Source organism: Zonotrichia albicollis, chromosome 9 (assembly GCF_047830755.1).
Source record: "Zonotrichia albicollis isolate bZonAlb1 chromosome 9, bZonAlb1.hap1, whole genome shotgun sequence".
Lineage (NCBI taxonomy): Eukaryota > Metazoa > Chordata > Aves > Passeriformes > Passerellidae > Zonotrichia > Zonotrichia albicollis.
Window position 1 is genome coordinate 5,729,855 of NC_133827.1, and position 22,331 is coordinate 5,752,185.

The 22,331-nt window shown below is 51.2% G+C and overlaps 2 protein-coding genes across 2 annotated transcripts; one reads left to right on the forward strand and one right to left on the reverse strand.

Annotated features, from left to right (window-relative positions):
- Positions 1 to 467: 467 nt before the first annotated feature.
- On the reverse strand, positions 468 to 1,552 carry LOC141730010 (olfactory receptor 14J1-like). Its single transcript, XM_074546651.1, has one exon. The coding sequence runs from the start codon at positions 1,529 to 1,531 to the stop codon at positions 599 to 601; it is 933 nt and encodes a 310-aa protein (XP_074402752.1). The 5' UTR covers positions 1,532 to 1,552; the 3' UTR covers positions 468 to 598.
- A 17,427-nt stretch (positions 1,553 to 18,979) lies between these two features.
- Positions 18,980 to 19,912, forward strand: LOC141730233 (olfactory receptor 14J1-like). Its single transcript, XM_074547664.1, has one exon. It carries the CDS (start codon positions 18,980 to 18,982, stop codon positions 19,910 to 19,912), a length of 933 nt encoding a protein of 310 aa, XP_074403765.1.
- Positions 19,913 to 22,331: the final 2,419 nt, after the last annotated feature.

Consider the following 22,331-nt stretch of genomic DNA (forward strand, 5'->3'; position numbering starts at 1 on the left):
TGTGCTGAGCATTGGCCTGGGTGTGTTCTTGAGAGAGCCTGGGCAAAGAGCCTGCAGCCCCCAGGGCCTGGGCTGAGGCGTCAGCGCTGCCCCAGCAGTGCCCATGGCCTGTCCCTGCTGCAGCCCCGGCATTGCCACCCCCAGGGCTGTGCCCGGCCCTGAGAGCACTCAGGCCCTGCAGCAACACCAGGGCCACCAAGGCAGCGGGGCAGGGCCACGGTAGCAGGGCTGGCAACACCAAGTGCTGCTGCTGCTGCTGGGCACAGCTGCTGGGCCAGCACTGATCTGCCCCAGCTCTGCACACAGACATTGCTGCTGTAGCTCTAGAGAAGGCAACAAAAGGGCATCTCTGCAGACAATTTTGCTGGGATATTCTTTAGTTTGTTACAAGTCATTGACAGAATAGTTCTTTGTTTTACACCATCTGGAGAAACAGTAGAGGCGGAAAGGAATAAAATGAGTAATGGCACAAGCAATGACATATTTTTGTGGACAGTGTTAAAAATGTAAATCACAGGAAAAAATACCGCAGTCACACTGGAAAAAACCCATAAATATGATTTTTCTTCCAAGTGATTTGCAGAAATTGGCCAGCAGTTTAATGTCCCTGAAAACATCCAGTCATCAGTCTCCACACTGCAGCCTTGAGCACCTGGTTCCTCAGGCTGTAGATGAGTGGGTTCAGGGCTGGAGTCACCACCGAGTACAGAACTGTCAGGGCCAGATCCAGGGATGGGGAGGACATGGAGGGGGGCTTTAGGTAGGCAAACGTGCCAGTGCTAAGGAACAAAGAGATCACAACAAGGTGAGGGAAGCAAGTTGAAAAGGCTTTTTGTCGTCCCTGCTCAGAGGGGATCCTCAGTACAACCCTTAAGATCTGCACATAGGAGAAAACAATGAACACAAAACAAACAAATACCAAACAGGCACCAAGAGCAAGAAGCCAAACTTCCCCAAGGTCGGAGTATGAGCAGGAGAGCTTGAGAAACTGTGGGATTTCACAGAAGAACTGGCCCAGGGCGTTGCCATGGCACAGGGGCAGGGAAAGTGTATTGGCTGTGTGCAGCAGTGAATAGAAAAAGGCACTGGCCCAGGCAGCTGCTGCCATGTGGGCACAAGCTCTGCTGCCCAGGAGGGTCCCGTAGTGCAGGGGTTTGCAGATGGACACGTAGCGGTCGTAGCACATGATGGTCAGCAGGGCAAGCTCTGCTCCCATGAAGAAAAAAAAGAAAAAGAGCTGAGCAGCACATCCAGTGTAGGAGATGTTCCTGGTGTCCCAGAGGGAATTGTGCATGGCTTTGGGGACAGTGGTGCAGATGGAGCCCAGGTCAGTGAGGGCCAGGTTGAGCAGGAAGAAGAACATGGGCGTGTGCAGGTGGTGGTGACAGGCTATGGCGCTGATGATGAGGCCGTTGCCCAGAAGGGCAGCCAGGGAGATGCCCAGCAAGAGACAGAAGTGCAGGAGCTGCAGCTGCCGCGTGTCTGCCAATGCCAGCAGGAGGAAGTGGCTGATGGAGCTGCTGTTGGACATTTCCTGTGGTGCCTTGGCACGGGGATCTGTAAAAACAGTAATCATGGAATAGTTGGGTTTGGAGAGGACTTTAAATATCCCAGCGCAGCCTGGGGGCACTGTCCCCCCACTGCCTGCCCAGGGCTCTTCTGCCTGGAGCTGTCCCTGCCAGCAGCTCCTTCCCTGTGCCAGGGCTTGGCCCTGCCAGTGCTGCCAGAGCCCAGCCCAGTCCTGGGGGCTCAGCTCTTCCCTGCAGACCCCTCCCAACTCTGGCACTGCCCAAGGGCAGCTCTGGCTCTGCAGGCCCTGATGGCAATGTCAGAGCAACCCTGAGGAGGCTGGAAAAGTGTCACTGATTTTGCCTGGGAGGGGCCCTGTGCTGAGTTCTGTCACTGCCTGGTCTTGAAGATTTGAGGAAAAAAAAAGTTCTCACCCTGAACTGAGAGATAAATATTGATGTGCAATTTCCCATCCTGGCAACCCAGAGCAGTAGATTGAAAAAGCAGGATTTTCCCTTTTATGCAGCCCCTGCATTGCTGTGCTCCCTGTATAATCCACTTTGAAATGTTCTGCAATTCAATGCCATGCTGGGAGCAGTCCTGAACAATGCAGCATCCTCCCCACAATGCGAGAACACTCCCAAGCCTTACCAGCTGTCTCCTCCCACCCAGATCTTGTCCCCCAGTGCTAGGAGCAGCTCCCCGGGCAAGCTGAGAGCTGTCCTGGCAGGCAACAGAGTCCCTGCCCCAGCACAGTGCCCTGGGCTGCAGCACCCTGCTCTGCAGGACAGCCCTGGGCTCCCCTGGCTGCTCTGCACAAGAGACAATCAGAGAATGTACTCACAGGTTCTGCAGGCGTTGGGATGTTCCAGCTTTAGGAGATGGTCCAGGAGCTGCAGCTGCATTGTCCTGCAGCCAGAGGTTCCTGTGCCAAGGGCTGGCAGTGATTCTGCCCCAGGCACTTCTCAGCACCTTCCCAGCTCTGACTGATTGAAGCTCTCTGTGCCTCTGTGCTGTGCCCGGGGTGGCTGCAGGCAGTGCCCCAGCCCTGCTGGGCTGGCAGAAGAGCTGCTCATCAAGAGAAATGTGCTTTTGAAGGTTTTCTTGGTTACCAGGAGCTGCCTCTGTGCCAGGAGCCCAGCCCAGCTCAGCAGCACAGACATAGCACAAAGACTTTAATGAGCCTCTGGGGCTTTGCGCTGAGGGCCTGAACATCAGTCCCTGAGAGGGAGCTGAAGAAACCTCTCCAGAACTCCAAGTCAGAATCCAACTCCAAACTTTCTTGGACTTTTAATGGGTCCCACTGAGGAGCACAAATGAGAAAGTGTCCCCAGGCCCCAGGCAGAGCAGAGAACTGCAGGCAGTGATGACAGGTGGGGACAAAGAGAAGCCAAGTCTTGGTGCCCTGGGGCACAGCAGGGTCTGTGCCACCAAGGGCTGGGAGGAGACACCTTGTCCTGAGGCCCTGGGGCCTCCTGGCACAGCCCCAGCCAGGCTGGGCACTGTCAGCCCCTTGTCCTGCCCTCAGCATTCCCCCCTAGCCCACATCCCAGTGGCCTGAAGGATATGCTGGAAGGAGTCCCTGGGGAGCCTTGCTCAGCAATGGCCCTGGGGGCTTCTTAATGCTCCCAGGGACTGCAGGTTTTTCAAAGGACTTTTGGTTTTGCTTTTTCCTTGGAGTCTCTGAGAGGTTTCTGCAATCATGGCTTCCAATTATCTGCTGAAATTTGTCCCTGGAAAGGCTTTGTCAGTAACAACACTCAGTGGGGCTCATTAATGCCTTCAGATACTCAAAGTTTTCTAAGGTACTTTGGATTTTCCTTTCCACACTGAGTGTCCAAGCAGATTTTGTGCCATCCTGGCCTCCAATTCTCTCCTCCAAAAAGTCCATGAGGAGCCTGTGTTGGGGATGGACCTCAGTGGGACCCATCAATTCCTCAAGACACTTTGTGGTTTTTTTCCAACTCTGACTCCAGGAAAGTTTTGTGCAATCTACTCTCAGGCCCTGAGCTTCAAGGGCTCAGCTCCAAATGCTCATTAGGTCCAAGCAATTTCTGACAAACCATGGATCTGCCTTTATTTCCCTCTGGTCTAGTTCAGTTCAGCAAGAAGTTTTCCTTTTACAGTTATGGAGAAATATTTCAAGGAGCCTCTATTAAATAGGCAATCCTTTTTTAAAGAGTGTATTTTATTGCTGTTCTCTTTAAAGAAGATGTGATTGCAGCATTCTGTGATTGATATTGATGTAGGGCTGCTCCTAAGGAGGTGTGGCCAGGTCAAAGAAGTTGTACCTTGGAGCTGACTCAGTGTGGACAACCTTGCCTCACATTCCCAAACCCCATGTGAGAAACTATTTTTACTTTCAAAAATTTAAATGCTTTATTAAGGCCTTTTCAAAATACAACAGAAGACTGAATAAGGAAAAGAATACAGCACTGGGAGCAAAGGATTCAGTCACTGTGTGCTCATCTACAAAATGGATGTTCTGTCCTTTATACCTCTAGTCCCTCCCAAAGTCTTGTCAATTGACTCCTTCTTCTCTGTCCAGTGGTGGAGATCACTGTCTTACACCTTGATTGGAGCTCAGGTGCTGCCATAGTAACAAGCCAACCCGCCTGACTGCCCTAACTACTGAGGCCATCCTGTGGTAACAATGCTAGGGGGAGGCGAAGAATAACTATACACCTACAAACCTTCCCTTACCATATATTTAATATTCACTCTTTAATTGTGAGAGTCAACCATAGAATTACTCATCTATAATAAGCCCCCCTTGTTGAAGGGAAGGGAGCGACCCACCTTTGTTGATTCAGCATCTGACTCCAGTTTATTGATCAAATTAGACACCTTTTATAACAGTGTTAATTCACTTCATGCATATTGCAAAATCTGAGCTCCCGATAGGCTGTAGAGAAAACCTCAGCTCCTCCTTTTGTTAGTTTGAAGTTAGTTTACTGAAACCAAGATCAGTGTTCTCACCATGATATGAAAAGTTCTCAAAACGCTCATATCTGTTCCCAGACCAGCCATCTGTTCCCAGTAGCAGCCAAGGACAGAACGGTCTGAGAATCTTGGTTTTTATATAAAAGGTGGCTGAGAACCTTAATTATTTACAGAATCAAGCCTGGGAAAGGCTGCTTTACAGCAGGCTTCTATCTTTCCCTCAGCTGAGTACCTTCATGGCCTCTTTCTTTAAGCCATGTCTGAACCAGGCTCTCCACACCCCCTTCTCTTTTTCTCTAAGTAATTTTGCTCAAACAATTAAGTAAAAAATTTTCTCTCTCTTGAATGAGTCATACCAGCATCTATTAATATAGGCATGGACAGTGGGAACAGGAGAAAAAATCTCAGGATTTCCTTAGATATTGAAGTCGGAGGGAGAAGACCTATCCTTGTTGATCAGCATCGACTCCAATTTATTAATCAACTAGGCACTTTTTATAACAGTGTTAATTCACTTCATGCATATTGCAAAATCTGAGCTCACAATAGGTCAGAGATAACACACCAACCCCTCCTTATGTTTCCAATACCAAGATTTGGGTTCTCAAAACTTAATTTTGCTTTCCCAAAACAGCCAAAGATAGAATATCTACTTGTTATGAGAAAGCTGCCTGAGAACTCTGGTATGCAAGGTTCTCAAGGCCTTCATGTTTGTCACTTTTACTTGTAATTAAAAACAACCTGAGAACTTCTACTGTTTACAGAAACAGGCTGTGAGAATCTGCTCCTCACAGCTGCCTTCTAAGCTATTTCTGAAAAAATCTCCAACACATAGCAGTTAGAAATCCATTGAAAAATAGCTGCTCTCCGTTTCAAAACTGGGAAGAGCTGTCTAAAAGCTGAGTATACAGGAGGCAAAAGACATCCCTGACTGTAGACGGAATAAAAAATGGAATCCATGCACTCCCACATGAAAACATCCAAAGCGTATGGGACATCAGTAAAGAACCCAAAAAGCTTTGCCCATAGAAAGAACTCATAGAGATCTGTTGCTGACAGAAAAAACCCATCTTCTCTACACCATTCTTGCCAGAGGGCAATAAGTTTCTCCTCTGAATGGGAGAACTGAACCTCTTCCTGCAAGGCATGTGTCTGCCATACGAGCAGCCACAAACTTCTGAGGGCTGGTTCATCAGGAAGGGAAAAGCCAACAGTACCTTTTGAAAGAGTCCAGTTTGCTCTGGCCAGCTCCACGGGTCTGCTGCTGTCTCCGAACATCTTCCTGAAGGTTTTCCAGAAGAAGGTTCTCTTTGTGGTCAGCCTTGGCTGTGAACTCTGTCCAAATCAGGATCTTCAGTTCTTCAGCTCCTGGCTTGAAACCACGTCTGTGGGCACTTCAAAGCAATCATCACATGCTACACATACAGGATTTTTCCTAGTGCAGCAATTTTGCTCCTCTGATCTTATCAAATTAATTTTTGCTCTGACACGAGGGGTCACCAGGTATTACAGCGACCTGAGGAGGTCTCCATGGTGAGAGAAGGACGAGAATCTTGTTTCTTGATCAGAAGGCTGGATTTATTGATATATGATATATAATACATTATAACTATACTAAAAAGAATAAGGAGAGAAGTTGCAGAGGCTTGCTAAGCCAAGAATAGCAAGAAAGAATGAATAACAAAGTTCTGTCTCCAGGCAATCTGTCCCCGAGCTTGCTTCTGAGATTGGCCCCCAATTGTAAACACAGAGCATGAGCCAATCACAGGATCACCTGCTACATTTCACAGCAGCAGAAAACAAACTGTTTACATTCTTCTTCTGGGGCCTTTGCTTCCCAGAAGATGCACAAATCCCAAAGAATGGATTTCTGTGAAAAAATGTCTGCGACACCTTGCCCTCACTGTCCTTGTGTCACACACACATACAGACACAGTTCTTGGTTCATTTATGATTTGATTGCCTGGATTTGGTTTGGTTTTGTTGTTGTTTTGTTTCCTTGGAGTGCCTGAAGTGTCCAGTCAAGAGCAGAGTGACTCTTGCCAAGCAACTTTGTTCTGCTGTCCCTTAATATTAAATCTGGTTTTTGCTGATCCCTTGCTGGGGATTTTTCAGTGCTCTCAAGTCCTCGTTGGTGGCAGTGTGAAGGAGCTCTGGCCCTGGGGGACACAGGGATGATGCCGGGGGGTCCCTGTCCCCCTGTGCCACCCCCAGGGCCCCGGCCTCCCGTCCCCATGTCAGACTCTGGGGTCAATCTCGTGGAACATCCTCTGGGGTTCAGGCTGCGGGGCCGGGGGCGGGGAGACCCAGGGGGACAGGGGACCCCGCTGTGCACGAGCAGGGTTGGACTTCTCTGGGGGAACTGTAAGGGGGGCTGGGGCAGAGTGACCTCCCCAGTGACATCACACAGCCCCTGTGATGTCACACAGCCCCTGTGATATTACATGCCTCTCTATGATGTCACACAGCAATCTCTGTGATGTGACAGCCCCCCCCGTGATGTCACAGTGTCCTTGTTGTACCACACGGCCCCCTGTGATGTCACACAGCCACCTATGATATCACAGCCCACTCTGGAATGTCACACAGCACCCTTGTGATGCCACAGAACCAAATCTGGGATGTAACCCTGGAATGTCATGCAGCTGCACTGTGATGTCCCAAAATATGCTGAGATGTCACAAAGTCACCATGTGACGTAACAGTTTTTTTTTTCTGTGACGTCACAGACTTCTCTGTGTTGTTACACAGCCACCATCTATGATGGGAGAGTCAACTGTGTGATGTCACAACCCCCTCAGCGATGTCACAAAACCCTCTCTGCGATGCGATACTGCCACTCTGTAATGTCACAGCACACTCTTTCACCTCACAGGCTGGTCTATGTTGTAATACATGGTGTCACAGCCTGCTCTGTGATGTCACGCAATCCCCTCTGTGATACCATAGCTGCTCAGTGCTGTCACACAACAAACTCTGTGATGTCACAGCCCAATCTGTGACCGCACACAACCCACTCTGTGTTGGCACACAGCCCCTTGCTGACATCACAGCTGCTCTGTGCATCTATGACACAGCCCCAGAGGTGCTGCTGTGACACAGCCCCCTCTGGGCCATCCCACAGCCCCTGCCAGTGCTGAGTCCCTGTGAGCTCGGTCTGTGCCCTGCTGGTGCCCCTGAGGGGCCCTGGCAGTGCCCCAGCCCTACTGGGCTGTGCACAGGAGCTGCTCCTGGCCAGAGCTGTCTCTCTGCAGTGCTGCCCTTGCCAGGAGCTGCCTCTGGGCCAGGAGCCTGGCCCAGCTCAGCAGCACAGACACAGCACAGGGACTTTAATGAGGCTCTGGGGCTTTGGTGCTCTTTGCATCAGACCCAGGCCCTCAGAGTGGGCTCAAAGAACTTCTCAAGAACTCAAAATCAGACTCAAAGTCCAAACTCTCTTTGACTTTTAATGGGCCCCACTGAGGAACACAACGCAGAAAGTGTCCCCAGGTTCCAGTTAGAGCAGAACACTGGAAGCAGTGATGACAGCTGGGGACAAAGAAGGCCAAGGTGTCTCTGGTGCTGAGCAAACCTGGATGTGTTTGAGGAATGCCAAGGGCCAAGGCCTGAGCCCCAGCCCCTGGCCAGGCAGATCCTGTCCCTCCCTCCTTGCTCAGGGCTCTTCCCGGGATGGGCACTGGCATGTGGGGATGTGCAATGGCAAGGGCAGGAGCATGGGGTGGCCCTGCCAGGCTGCTGAGCAGGGACAAGGAGGCAATGAGGCCCCAGGCCTGCAAGGGTCACTTGTCTCCTGTTCCTGCCTCAGGCCCAGGCCCAGCAGCCATGGCCAAAGTGCTGCCCAAGGTGGCTCTGGCAGGGCTGTCTTGTAGCTGCTGCCCATCCCTGTGCCCTGTGCAGCCCAGGCTGTCCCACGGTGTCCCTGCCCTACACCTCTGTCCCTTCAGGCTGTCGGCATCCCCCAGCTGCCCCACCTGGCTGGGCCCTTCCTTTGCTGACAGCTCTGCCTCCTGCCTGCCTCTGCCACACAAAGCCTTGGGCTGATACCAAAAGGGTAAATTCAATTTTTACTGTGCCTGTGAACTTTTAGCACAGGAACAAGGCATTCAGAGGCCGCTTTCCCAGCAAGGATGGTTGGAAGTGAAGACATGTGGCTCAAGAGTGCAGTGAGAGAAAAAAGGACTGAATCTGGGAACTTGGGGTGGGTTTCATAGTAATGGGTAAACTGTAATACACATTTAGTGGCGCTGGTAGAATTACATGTCCACATAAAGTTAGGAGTTATCCCTCACTAGACCTCAGGCCTGAATAAATGATACCCTCTTAAATAGCAAATTAGTGTTAAGGAGCCTTATTCTGATATTTTGGAGACTTGGTGACAGTGGGGCCTCACAGAACCAAGGAGTCAGCTGTGACAGTGAGCAAATTCATGGAACAAAGGGTCCATTGTGACACAGCAGAACCCCATGGAGCCAAAATCCATTTTGGCACATTGGAGCCACATTGAACCGATGGTCCATTGTGATACTGCAGATCCAAGGAGAACATTGTGACACTGAGAAACCTCTTGGTGACCATTTTGACCCAGCAAGGCCCCATGGAACCAAGGGTTCCTTGTTAAAATGAGTGGCCTCATGGAACCACGAGCCACTGTGGCACAGCATGGCCACGTGGAGCCAAGGGGCCACTGTGACCCTGTGGATCCGAGGAGACCATCATGTCTAAGGAGCCTCATGGAACCACGAGTCCATCATCACACTGTGGGGCCCTGTGAACCAAGGGGACCACAGTGACTTTGTGGGGCCTCATGGAACAATGGAGACTATTCTGACACTTTGGGACCCACTGGAACCAAGGGGCCATTACAGCATGGAAGGGCCTCATGGAATTAAGGGGACTCCAGTGAACACTGTGGGTCTCCTTGGGATGAAGAGTCCAATGGAACCAAGGGCACCATTGTGACACTCTGAGGCCTCATGGGACCAAAGGTCCATTGTGACACAGCAGGGCCTCATGGAACCATGAAGGCCATTTTTACACCTTGAGGCCTTGTAGAACCAAATAGCCATTGTGGCACTTGAGAGCCTTGTGGAGCCAAGAGGATCACAGTGACACTGTGAGGCTCAGTGAAACCAATGGTCTGTTGTTACACTGCAAGGCCTTCTGGAATCATGGAGACCAATGTGACACCGAAGGCCTCACTGAAACAAGGGGCCATTGTGACCATACAAGGCCTGATGGAAGCAAGGAACCATTGTGACACTATGGAGTGTTGGCAGGCTAAGGGGCAGTTGTAACGCTTTGTGGCACCATGGAACAAAGGAGTCCATTGTGACACTACATGGCCCCATGGAACTAAGGCTTTGTGGAACAGTGCTGTAAGATATGGAACCAAAGTTCATGGTGACACTGCAGGTCCTCATGGAATCCTGGAGGCCGCTGTGACACTTTGTGGCCTCATTGAATCAAGGGGCTCTGCAGGGCCTCTTGGAACCAAGGACACCCTTCTGACATTGTGAATCCCCATAAAACCATGGATCCAGTGTGACACCATGGAACCAAGGAGAATGTTGTTGGCTGTTGTTGGCAGTACAAAAGCTCTTTGAATCAAAAGTCCATTGTGACATTGTGGGGCCTCATTGAACCATGGAGACCATTATGACATTTCAAGACCCACAGGAACCAAGGGGCCACTGTGACACCACAAGGTCTTGTATAGCCAAAGCAGCCACAGTGACACTGCAAGGTCTCATGGAAGCAAGGGGCCACTGTATCACTGTGGGTCCCCATGGAAGCAAGTGGCCAGTGTAACACATCCAGGCCTGGTGGAACCAATGGGCCATTGTGGCAATGCACAGTCCCATCGAAACAAGGAAACCATTTTGACACTGCAAGGCCTCATGGAAGCAAACGGCCAGTGTGCCACTGTGGAGCCAAGGAGACCATTGTTATATCACTGGGCCTCATGGAAACAAAGATGTCTTTTGATCCTACAGGGCCTCATGGAACCAAGGGGCCGTTGTGATGCTGCAGGGCCCCAAGGATCCAAGAAGATGGAACAAGTCTGGCTGGCTGGGCCTCCTGGGGGCTGGCTGACTGGTCCTGCTGACCTTGGCATGTTGAGTGTCACTTCTCATCAGCCCCTGAAACCCTGGAATTCTGTGCTCTCCTTCCTGCGGGAAAGAACTGTCCTTGTCCTCCAGGGGTTCATGGCCGAAAATGGGATTCCTCCTCCAAATGTGATTATATCCAAGGATTATTCCCACATGTTACCTGCCAGGACAGACAGCTCTGGCTGGCCTTGGCCTTTTGGGACCCGCCTCACATCTGCCTTGAAAACACTGGGGGCTGTGCTTTTCTTCCCATGGAAAAAAAACAAACCATCTTTCAAGTCCAGGCCTCCATGGCCCAATATGGGAATGCACCTCCAAAATTCCTTCTATCCAAGGATAGCTCCTAGACAAAAGCTGCCAGGACTGTTTATGTTCCCTTTGTTTCCTGAGGGCCATCTCTCATCTGCCTTTGAAACACTGAGGCTCTGTACTTTCCTTCCTATGGAAAAGAACTGTCCTTCTCATCCTGATGCCCCTAGACAAAAGTGGGGTTTGGCCTCCCAAATTTTGTCTCTCCAAGGACTCTTCCCTGACAACAGGTCTGGCTGCCTTGGCCTCCTTGGGGCCACCTCTTATCAGCCTTTGAAACACTGGGCTCTGCCCTTTCCTTCCTATGGAGAACTGTCATTCCAGTCCAGGAACCCATGGCTGAAATGGAATTCCACCCCCAAAACTCCCCATATATCCAAGGGTTGCTTTCAGACAAAAACTGCTAGGACAGACAGGTATGGCTTGCCTTGGCCTCTGGTGACTGTTTCTCATCTGCCTTCAAACCCTGGGGTTCTGTGGTTTCCTTCCTACAGAAAAGAACTGCCCCTCTTGTCCAGGCGCTCTTGGCCTCAGGCACTTGACCAATCTATAGGGATGTTGGGAAGGATGAATATTTGACAAGAAAGTCTCACAGATATGTGCGCTTGGCAGAAAGAATTTTGAATGTAGAATCTGAACAAGGAATATAAATGAAAGCAAGTTTTGATACAAAAGAAAAGAATTACAGAGCCAGTCTTACTGGATAGCTAAGAAGGCAAAGCGTATGTTAGTTAGAAGGGGTCTTTTATGACTTAGTGCAAAGGATAAGCCCACCTCAAATGATGTTTTTACCAAGCAGAAAGACAGCACAGGCAAACAAGTCAGCAAATGTTGCAAGCAGAAAAAAGATCTCAGAATTTTCCACTGCAAGAAAACTGGAAAGCAACTTCTAGCTTAAACAGTAATGTACTAACTTTTAGGGATTGGAGAATAGTAACATGAATATGGTAATTACATAAGTTATGATGGGTTATAGGCAAAAGTTATGGTATAGATTTGTTCTTCTGTGTTAGGATGCTCCGCAAGGAAAGTATATAATGCATTGTAACCAAAGCTAAAGGGTCTTCAGGCTTGTCTGAAGATGGAGCTGACAGCTGTAGGCACAGGCTCTATCACCTGTGACCGTAGACTTCTGTAATGTCTTGGATATAATAAACTGCATTTTGAAGAGCCATCTGGAGTCCCGCATCTCTCATTCCATCTCTTACTCTATGGAAACTCATGGAGCCATGGGTCAGTTGTGACAATGTGGGTCCAAGGACACCACAGTGACACTAAAGAACCTCTTGGAACCAAGGGGCCATTGTAACACTGTGGTGCCTCATGGAATCAAGGAAACCATTGTGAAACTTGGGGGCCCCAAGGAACCAAGGGTCCATGGTGACCTTGTGGAGCCCGTAGTGTCATAGAGGAGCCACTGTGACACAGCGAGGGCGTATGGAGCCGAGGCGCCATGGTGACACATCAGAGCTTTGTGGAACCAGGAAGCCGTTGAGACATTGCAAGGCCTCATGGAAGCACGGAGCCATTGTGACACTACAGAAGCAAGGGAACATTGTGACACTCCAGGGCCTCATGGAACCAAGGTGACCATTGGGACACTGTGGGTCCCATGAAACCAAGGGAACATGGGGTAGGTCTGGCTGGCTGGGCCTCCTGGGGACCACCTGACAGGTCCAGCTGACCTTGGCATGTCAACGGCTGCTTCTCATCTGCCTCTGAAACACTGGGGTTCTGGGCTTTCCCTCCTAATGAAAAGAACTCTTCTTCCTGTCTAGGCACCCATGGCCAAAATGGAGATTCCACTTCCAAAAGTGCCTTATGTGCAAGGATAAGCCCTAGATGAAAGGTGCCGGGAGAGACAGGTCTGGCTGGCTTGGCCTAAGGGTGGCCACCTCTCTTCTTCTTCCAGAAGACTTGGACTTCACGCTTTTTTCTCCTGAAGGAAAAAACCATCCATCTTGACCATGTGCCCATGGCCAAAATTGGTATTCCACCTCCAAAAGTCCATACATCCAAGGACTGCTCCCAAGTGAAAGCTGCCAGGACAGACAGGTCTGTCCTCTTGGAGAGGTCTTGGCCTCTTGGGGGCTGCATCTCACCTGCTTTCCAAACACTAGGGCTCGGTGCTTTCCTTCCAATGGAAAATAACTGTCCTTCTTCTCAAGGTGTCCATGGTCAAAATTGAGATTTCTCCACCCAAATTCCATATATCCAAGAATTCCTCCAAGACAAAAGTTGCCCGGACAATCGAATCTGGCTGTCTTGGCCTCCCAGGAGCCACCTCTCTCCTCATCTGCCTTTGAAACACTTGGGCTCGCTGCTTTCCTTGCTTTGGAGAAGAACCGTCCTTCTTATCTACACAGAAATGGCCAAAATTGGGGCTCCACCTCCCAAAATTCCCTATATCCAAGGGTTGATTTCAGACAAAAGCTACCAGGATAAAAAGTCTGGCTAGCCTAGGCCTCTGATGGCCACCTTTTATCTGCCTTTCAAATACCAGTGTTCTGTGCTTTCCTTCCTATGGAGAAGAACCGTCCTTCTCCTCTGGGTGTCCATGTCTGAAATTGGGATTCCACCTCTAAAGTTCTCTATATATAAGGGTTGGTCCCAGACAAAATCTGCCAGTACCATCAAGTCTGGCTGGCCTTGGCCTCTGGTGGCTGCCCCTGAAACACTGGAGCTGTGTTCTTTCCTTCCCATGGAGATCCCTGGGACACTGTGGGGACCTCATGGGACCAAGGGGGTCATTGTGGCCCCACTGGAGCCCATGGAACCAAGGGGATCATTGTGGCACCACTGGAGCCCATGGAACCAAGGGGGTCATTGTGGCACCACTGGAGCCCATAGAACCAAGGGGATCATTGTGGCACCACTGCAGCCCATGGAACCAAGGGGCCATGGTGACACAGTGGGGCTTCATGGAACCCAGAGACCATTGTGACCCTTCAGGGCCTCCTGTCACCAAGGGGGCATTGGGACACCTCAGGGTCTCATGGAAGCAAGGGACCATTGGGACACTGTGGGGCCCCATGGAACTGAAGGAACATGGAACAGGTCTTGCTGGCCTGGCCTCCCAGGGGCCACCTGACAGGTCTGGCTGATGTGGGGATGTCATGGGCTGCCTCTCATCAGCTGAGAGTACTGGGGCTCTGTGCTTTCCTTTCTATGGAAAAGAATCGTCTGACTTTTCAGATACCCATTGCCAAAATAGGTACTTTTGCAAAAAATTTTCCTCTATGCAAGGGTATCTCTCAGAAAAAAAATGCTTATTCTGTCTTGCCTTGGCCCCTGGTGGTCATCTCTTATCTGCCTCTGAAACACTGGGGCTCTCTTCTTTCATTCCTATGGAAAAGAACCAGCATTCTTCTCCAGGGACCATGGCCAAAATTAGAATTTGGCCTCCCAAATTCCATATATCCAAGGATTCCTCCTAGACAAAAAAAAAGGACAAACATGTCAGGCTGGCTCTGTCCTCTGGTGATTTTCTTAGACTATGAGCTGAATGTTTTCATATGGAAACACCTTGGAGAGGGCACAGAGATCACTTAATAAGGGATTTTGAGGTCTTGGGCATATGACCACTACATATGGACAAAGGAGCTCTGTGCTGTGTGCTGTTGTGGTGGTTTTGCATCATGGAAGTGATGTCTTAAGAGAAGCTGCAAGCAGCTTCCTCTGTGTCTTGCAAAAAAATCAATCAGTAATTAGCTTTAAGAATTGACCATCTGTTCAACCACTAAGGAAACTGTGCACGCCTCTGCGAAGACACATGTTAAAGATGAGAAAGCCTGGGAGGGTCTCTTTCCCTTCTGGCTGGCAAAGAGGTAACAAGGCTGACCCGGCCCTGTCTCAGCCAGGCCTGGCCGGGCGGCTCCTGCCGTGGGGCCGGGCCGCTTCCCAGGGACCCCACTAGGCCCCATCGGCTGCTGGGCAGGGCAGGGGAGGCTGCGGGGCCGAGGCCGGGCCGGGCCATGGCTGCAGTTGTGAACATCTGGGCACTGCTGAGCCCTGCCCCACCGCCAGCCCGGGCCCAGCCAGGATCTGCCGGGCCCAGCCAGGATTTGCCGGGCCCCAGGAGCAGCCCCTGGCGGGGCTGGCTCGGCCAAGATTCTGCCACCGTTGGGGTTCAGCCGCAAGCCCCGGGCAAGGGGAGGAGAAGCCATCAGCCCCTGGCGGTGCTGCTGCTGTGTTCTGGCCTGGCTGCTGAGATCCTGGCCCTGCCCCAGCGCGGCCCATCCTGACACAGCCCCAGCGCAGCCGCTGCAGAAACCTCCACCATAAAACAGCTCCGGCCGCAAGCACCGAGCCCAGCTGGGGTCACGGAACCATCTGCAGGCCCTGGGTGAGATATGAACTCTTTCAGTGCTTCCATCCTCCCTCGAGTGAGAGAAAAGGACAAAGTGCAGGCACATAGAGGAGCAACATGAAGATGCCGGGGTCAGTGAAGAGGAAGTTGAGTCCCAGATGGGAGGGATGAGGAGATGCCTTGATCTTGGGGCTGAAATCCTCTTGTAAAGCTATGGAGAAGGATGTAATTGATACATCAGACTCTCTTTTTCCTTATAATGCATTGAAAAGTACGGGGAGATTACTTGTTCAGAATTGCCTCTGTGGCAGCAGCTCTCTGGCCACAGAGAGAAACAACTTTCCACGGCATCATGGTGGGAAAGTCTGTAAGAAGATCAAAGAAAAGAATGAGAAACAATTCTTATCTTCACTAGCTGAACCTAGTATTGTGAACATGTGGAATGTGTTATGGAGATTTACCAATGGGTGGTTTCCTAAATAGCCAATGGCGATCGTATTTGGATTGGAGGACCAATTAGGACCACCTGTAGCGAACTAGCCTATAAAAGTATGGGTTTCTTAATAAAGATTATTGTCAGCCTTCTGTGAATCATGGAGTCAAAGTCTATTAATACCTGGCTGTGGGCCCTTGACGTGAAAGGCCCCCATGCTAATGTAAGCAAATGCTGAAGTAGCTGTGATCCCATGAGAAGTTTGAACAAGGAAAGAGAGTAGAGTGATGAGACCCTGTGCTCTCAGGGATAGAAGAAGATCTCTGTTCCCAGAGATGAAGCTGATTTCAGAAATAATGAAGAGAACCTTGCTCTTAAGCAGTTAATCTTTAAACAAACACCCCATAAGTTGACATGGCCCATAAACACAGCTGGGGGAAAAGATGTGAAAAAATGGGAGGGACTTCACAATTGCAGATTTTCTGGATGGCTGCTATTCATGGAAATTGAGAGCCATGAGAGAACAGTTTTCTTATGGAGAAGTCTCCATAGCATGAAAGAGAGACTCCTCTCCCTAAAGGAAATGAAGAAAACTATTCTAGCGGTGGTAAACTGACTGGAAATTTTAGGTTTTGTCTCCTTATATTGTCAATAAGAAAGAAAATGTTGTAGGGAGAGGAGAAGTGTTCTCAAAGTTTTCTGATTCTGATTTCAATTTTTCTTTTAATTGCTGGTATTAACATTGCGTTACCCCCTTTAAATACTCTTTCTTTTAGTTACAGTTATGAATTTTTCTTTATACCCTTCAAAAGTTTTGAGCCTACTTTGCCTTCCTCCAAATCCTACCTCACAGCAGATACTGAGTAAGTGTATTCTAGTGAGTGTACCGGTAATTAGCCAACACTGAACCCACCACACTAATTAAAATATTTGCAAAGAAATCTCAAAAAATACTACAAAAAAATTACTGATGAACTGCTCCAGACAAGAGGGAAATCAAGGCGGAGCCATGGTTTGTCAGGACTTGCTTGATCCTAATGGGGCCTGTAATGCATTTGGAGCTGAGCCCTGGAACCTCAGGGCCTGAGAGGAGATTGCACAAACCTTTCCAGGAGTCAAAGTCAGAAGAAAACCCCAAAATGTCTCAAGGCATGAATGGGTCCCACTGAGGTCCATCCCCTACACAAGCTCCACATGGACTTATAGGAGGAGAGAATTATAAGCCAGTATGGCACAAAAACCTCTTGGACACTCAGTGTGGAAAGGAAAATCCAAAGTACCTTAAAAACCTTGATTATCTCAAAGCATTAATGAGCCCCACTGAGTGTCAGTACACAGCTCTCAATGGACTCATTAAAGCAGATAATTGGGGCCATGACTGTACAAAGTTCTAACAGAGTCTGTATCAAACTGGAAATACCAAGTACCTTAAAAAAACTGAAGTACCCTGAAGCATAAATGGCCCACTAAGTGTCATTACAGATTAAGGCTCTCAAGGGACTCATTAGAGGAGATATTGGAGGCTGGAAGTGCACAATCTCTTTAATAGTCTGTATCAAAAAGGAAACACCAAGTAATTTAAAAAACGGAAGTACACTGAAGTATTAATGAGCCCCACTGAGTGTTGTTACTGACAAAGCCTCTCCAGGGACAAATTTCAGCAGATAATTGTAGGCCATGATTATTGCCCAAACCTCTTAGAGACTCCAAGGCAAAAGTCAAACCCAAAGTCCTTTGAAAAACCTGCAGTCCCTGCAGGGAGCTTGAAGGATTCCCCAGGACCATTCCTGAGCAAGGCTCCCCAGGGACTCCTTCCAGCAGATCCTTGAGGCCACTGGGATGTGAGCTAGGGGGGGATGCTGAGGGCAGGACAAGGGGCTGACAGTGCCCAGCCTGGCTGGGGCTGTGCCAGGAGGCCCCAGGGCCTCAGGACAAGGTGTCTCCTCCCAGCCCTTGGAGGCACAGACCCTGCTGTGCCCCAGGGCACCAAGACTTGCCTTCTCTTTGTCCCCCCCGTCATCACTTCCTGCAGTTCTGTGCTCTACCTGGGGCCTGGGGACACTTTCTCGGCCGTGTCCCTCAGTGGGACCCATTAAAAGTCCAAGAAACTTTGGAGTTGAATTCTGACTTGGAGTTCTGGAGAGGTTTCTTCAGCTCCCTCTCAGGGACTGATGTTCAGGGCCTGAGCACAAAGCCCCAGAGGCTCATTAAAGTCCTGGTGCTGTGTCTGTGCTGCTGAGCTGGGCTGGGCTCCTGGCACAGAGGCAGCTCCTGGTAACCAAGAAGAACTTCAAAAGCACATTTCTCTTGATGAGCAGCTCTTCTGCCAGCCCAGCAGGGCTGGGGCATTGCCTGCAGCCACCCCAGGCACAGCACAGAGGCACAGAGAGCTTCAGTCAGTCAGGGCTGGGAAGGTGCTGAGAAGTGCCTGGGGCAGAATCTCTGCCAGCCCTTGGCACAGGAACCTCTGGCTGCAGGACAATGCAGCTGCAGCTCCTGGAGCCATCTCCTAAAGCTGGAACATCCCAATGCCTGCAGAACCTGTGAGTACATTCTCTGATTGTCTCTTGTGCAGAGCAGCCAGGGTGCCCAGGGCTGTCCTGCAGAGCAGGGTCCTGCAGCCCAGGGCGCTGTGCTGGGGCAGGGACTCTGCTGCCTGCCAGGGACAGCTCTCAGCCAGCCCTGGCAGCTGCTCCCAGCACTGGTGGACAGGATCTCGGTGGGAGGAGACAGCTGGTAAGGCTTGGGAGTGTTCTCGCATTGTGGGGAGGATGCTGCCTTTTCCAGGACTGCTCCCATCCCAGCATTTAACTGCAGAACATTTCCAAGTAGATTATGCAGGGAGCATAGCAAGGCAGGGGCAGCAGGAAAGGGGAAGTCTTGCATTTTCAATCTATTGTTTTGGGTTACCTGAATGGGAAATTGACCATAGATATTCATTTTAGTTCAGCTTAAGGCAAATAAAAAAAATTATCTCTGATCTAAACAAAGCAGGCAGTGATAGAAATCAACACAGGGCCCCTCACGGGCAGCATCAGAGTCACTATTCCAACCTCCTCAGGGTTTCTCAGATGTTGCCATCAGAGCCTGCAGAGCCAGAGCTGCCCCGGGCAGTGTCTGAGCTGGGAAGGGTCTGCTGGGCAGAGCTGACCCCCAAGGGCTGGGCTGGGCTCTGGCAGCACTGCCAGGGCCCAGCCCTGGGCACAGGGAAGCAGCTGCTGGCAGGGACAGCTCTGGGCAGCAGAGCCCTGGGCAGGCAGTGGGGGGAAAGTGCCCCCAGGCTGCGCTGGGATATTTAAAGTCCTCTCCAAACCCAGTTATTCCATGATTTCTTTTGTTACAGATCCCCATGCTAAGGCACAGCAAATGTCCAACAGCAGCTCCATCAGGCACTTCCTCCTGATGGCATTGGCAGACACGCGGCAGCTGCAGCTCCTGCACTTCTGCCTCTTGCTGGGCATCTCCCTGGCTGCCCTCCTGGCCAACGGCCTCATCATCAGCGCCGTAGCCTGCGGCCACCACCTGCACACACCCATGTTCTTCTTCCTGCTCAACCTGGCCCTCGCTGACCTGGGCTCCATCTGCACCACTGTCCCCAAAGCCATACACAATGCCCTCTGGGACACCAGGAACATCTCCTACTCAGGATGTGCTGCTCAGCTCTTTTTCTTTCTGTTCTTCATTGGAGCTGAGTACTATCTCCTGACCATCATGTGCTACGACCGCTATGTGTCCATCTGCAAACCCCTGCACTACGGGACCCTCCTGAGCAGCAGAACTTGTGCCCACATGGCAGCAGCTGCCTGGGCCAGTGCCTTTCTCAATGCTCTCATTCACACTGCCGGTACATTTTCCCTGCCCCTGTGCCATGGCAGTGCCCTGGGCCAGTTCTTCTGTGAAATCCCACAGATCCTCAAGCTCTCCTGCTCTAAATCCTACCTCAGGGAACTTGGGTTTCTTGCTGTTACTGCCTCTTTATCATTTGGTTGTTTTGTATTCATTGTTTTCTCCTATGTGCAGATCTTCAGAGCTGTGCTTAGGATCCCATCTGAGCAGGGACGACACAAAGCCTTTTCCACCTGCCTTCCTCACCTGGCTGTGCTCTCTCTGTTATTCACCACTGCTGTGTTTTCTCACTTGAAACCCCCCTCCATCTCCTCCCCATCCCTGGATGTGACCCTGTCAGTCCTCTACTCAGTGGTCCCTCCAGCCCTGAATCCCCTCATCTACAGCCTGAGAAACCAGGAGCTCAAGGCTGCAGTGTGGAAACTGATGACTGGATGGTTTCAGAAACAATAAACTGCTGGCCAATTTCTGCAAATCACTTGAAATGAAAGTGATCTTTGATCCTTCTTGTTATTTTCATTTTGGAGGTTCTTTCTCTTTTTATTTTACTTTTTAAATCTTGTTAACTAATAAATATAATTGTTTTTGCCGTTTCTCATTTTGTTTCTCTCCACCTTCCCTGTGGCCACAAACTGTGTCAATGAGCTCTTGGTGCCTTTAAAGTAACTAAAAGATCTCCCAGCAGTTTTTTGTAGAGATGCCCTTTTGTTGCCTTCTCTGGAGCTGCAGCAGCAATGTCTGTGTGAAGAGCTGGGGGCAGATCAGTGCTGGCCCAGCAGCTGTGCCCAGCAGCAGCAGCACTTGGTGTTGCCAGTGCTGCTGCTGTGGCCCTGCCCTGCTGCCCTGGTGGCCCTGGTGTTGCTGTAGGGCCTGAGTGCTCTCGGGGCCGGGCACAGCCCTGGGGGTGGCAGTGCTCCTCATGGAGCTGCCAACAACATCCCCCCCTCTGCAAACCTGGCCTCTCCCCCAGCTCACACAGGTGCCCCATCCTTGCAGGCACAGACACGGCAGCACTGGCTCAGCAGCCCCTGTTTGCATTGCACACAGCAGGGGGAGCATCCCCATGCTGTTGGTGTGGGGACATGAACCTGAGGGAGCACAAATGCCATCAGCCCCTGGGGCCAGCAAGGGCTGGGGGACACCAGGGAAACCACTCAGCTTTGTCCTGGCCTCTGCAGTCAGCCAGAAAGTTTGTTCCCATCAGCTGGGAGTTTCCTATCCCACTACTGCAGGTGCTGTTTCTCAGAGCCAGGGCTGCCTGGCAGCCACCCCCTAACAGCCCCGAGCATTTCCTTTGCTTCACCTTTGCTTTCCTTTCTCTTTCCTGATCCAGATTTCTTCCTGTTGCCCACCCCTGTTTCCTCCCCTGCAAACTGCCCATCCCTGTTTGCCCTTTCCTCTCTGGCCCCACTCCCCATTGCAGTTCCTGACTTGGCCCCATGGGAACGTCCCTTGGGGAGCAGGACCATCCTACAAGTGCTGCAGGAATTGTCTGCAGGCTCCTGCAGTGCCTCCTGCTGCTCCCTTGCCAGAGGCACCCCAGGCCAGGGGGGCACATCTGGGCTGCTGTGTCTGCCTCTGGGGCTCCCTGTTCTGGGCAGTGAGGAGGAGCTGCAGAGGCTCTGCAGGACTGACAGGATGGGCTTTGGGGCTGGCAGGAGAAGCTGAGGGACCTGGGCTGCTGGAGCTTCTGAAGAGGAGGCCCAGGGCTCATCCTGAAACTGCTCCAAGGGTGGATTCAGAGAATCCCAGAATCAGCAAGGGTGGAACAGGCCATGGAGATCATCAAGTCCAACCTGTGCCCTGACACTGCCTTGTCTCCCTGGGCCTCCTCTTTTCCAGGATAAACAACCCCAGCCGCTCCCTCAGCCACTCCTCACAGAACTTGTGTTCCAGACCTCTTTCGAGCCTTGTTGCCCTTCTCTGGAGACACTCCAGACCCTCCATGTCCTTCTTAAACTCGAAGGGCCAGAACTGGACACAGCACTCGAGGTGCTGGACCAGCCAACCAGCCAGTGCCCCCAAGGACAGGGGAAGAATCCCTGCCCTGCTCCTGCTGGCCACAACATTCTGGATCCATCCCAGGAGTGATTGTTCTTTCCAGGGGGTCTCTGTAGTGGTCCCAGATGGTCGTGGACCCCAATGTTCCCGTGGGCCTGGCTGAGCTGGCAGGACACTGAGGCTGCTGAACTTCCAGTTCCCCTTCTCACCTGTGCCCTGACACTGCCTTTTCTCCCTGGGCCTCCTCTTTTCCAGGATAAACAACCCCAGCTCCCTCTGCTGCCTCTCACAGGACTTGTGTTCCAGACCTCTCACCAGCCTTGTTGCCCTTCTCTGGACATGCCCCTCCATGTACTTGCTAAGTTGGGAGCCCAGAATTGGTCACAGCACTCAAAGTGCTGCCCAAGCAGTGCTGAGTGCAGGGTAAGAATCACTGCCCTGCTCCTGCTGGCCACACCATTGCTGATCCAGGCCAGGAGCCACTGGCCTTCTTGCCCACCTGGGCGCACTGCTGGCTCATGTCCAGCCTGCTCTCCATCAGTCCCTGCAGGTCCCTCTCTGCCTGGCTGCTGTCCAGCCACTGTGCCCAGCCTGTAGTGCTGCAGGGGTTGTTGTCGTGAAATTGCAGGACCCAGCACCTGAACTTGTTAAACCTCACCTTGTTGGATTTGTCCCCTAGATCCAGCCTGTCTAGGACCCTCCAGCAGATCTACACTCCCAGACAAATTGGTATCACCATGGTTCCATGAGGCCTCTGAGTGTCCCAATGGTCTCCATGATTCCATGAGCCCTCCCAGTGTCACAAAGTCCCTTGGATCCTTGGGCCCCACCAAGGCCCTGCAGTGTCACAATCGATCCTTGGTTCCATGAG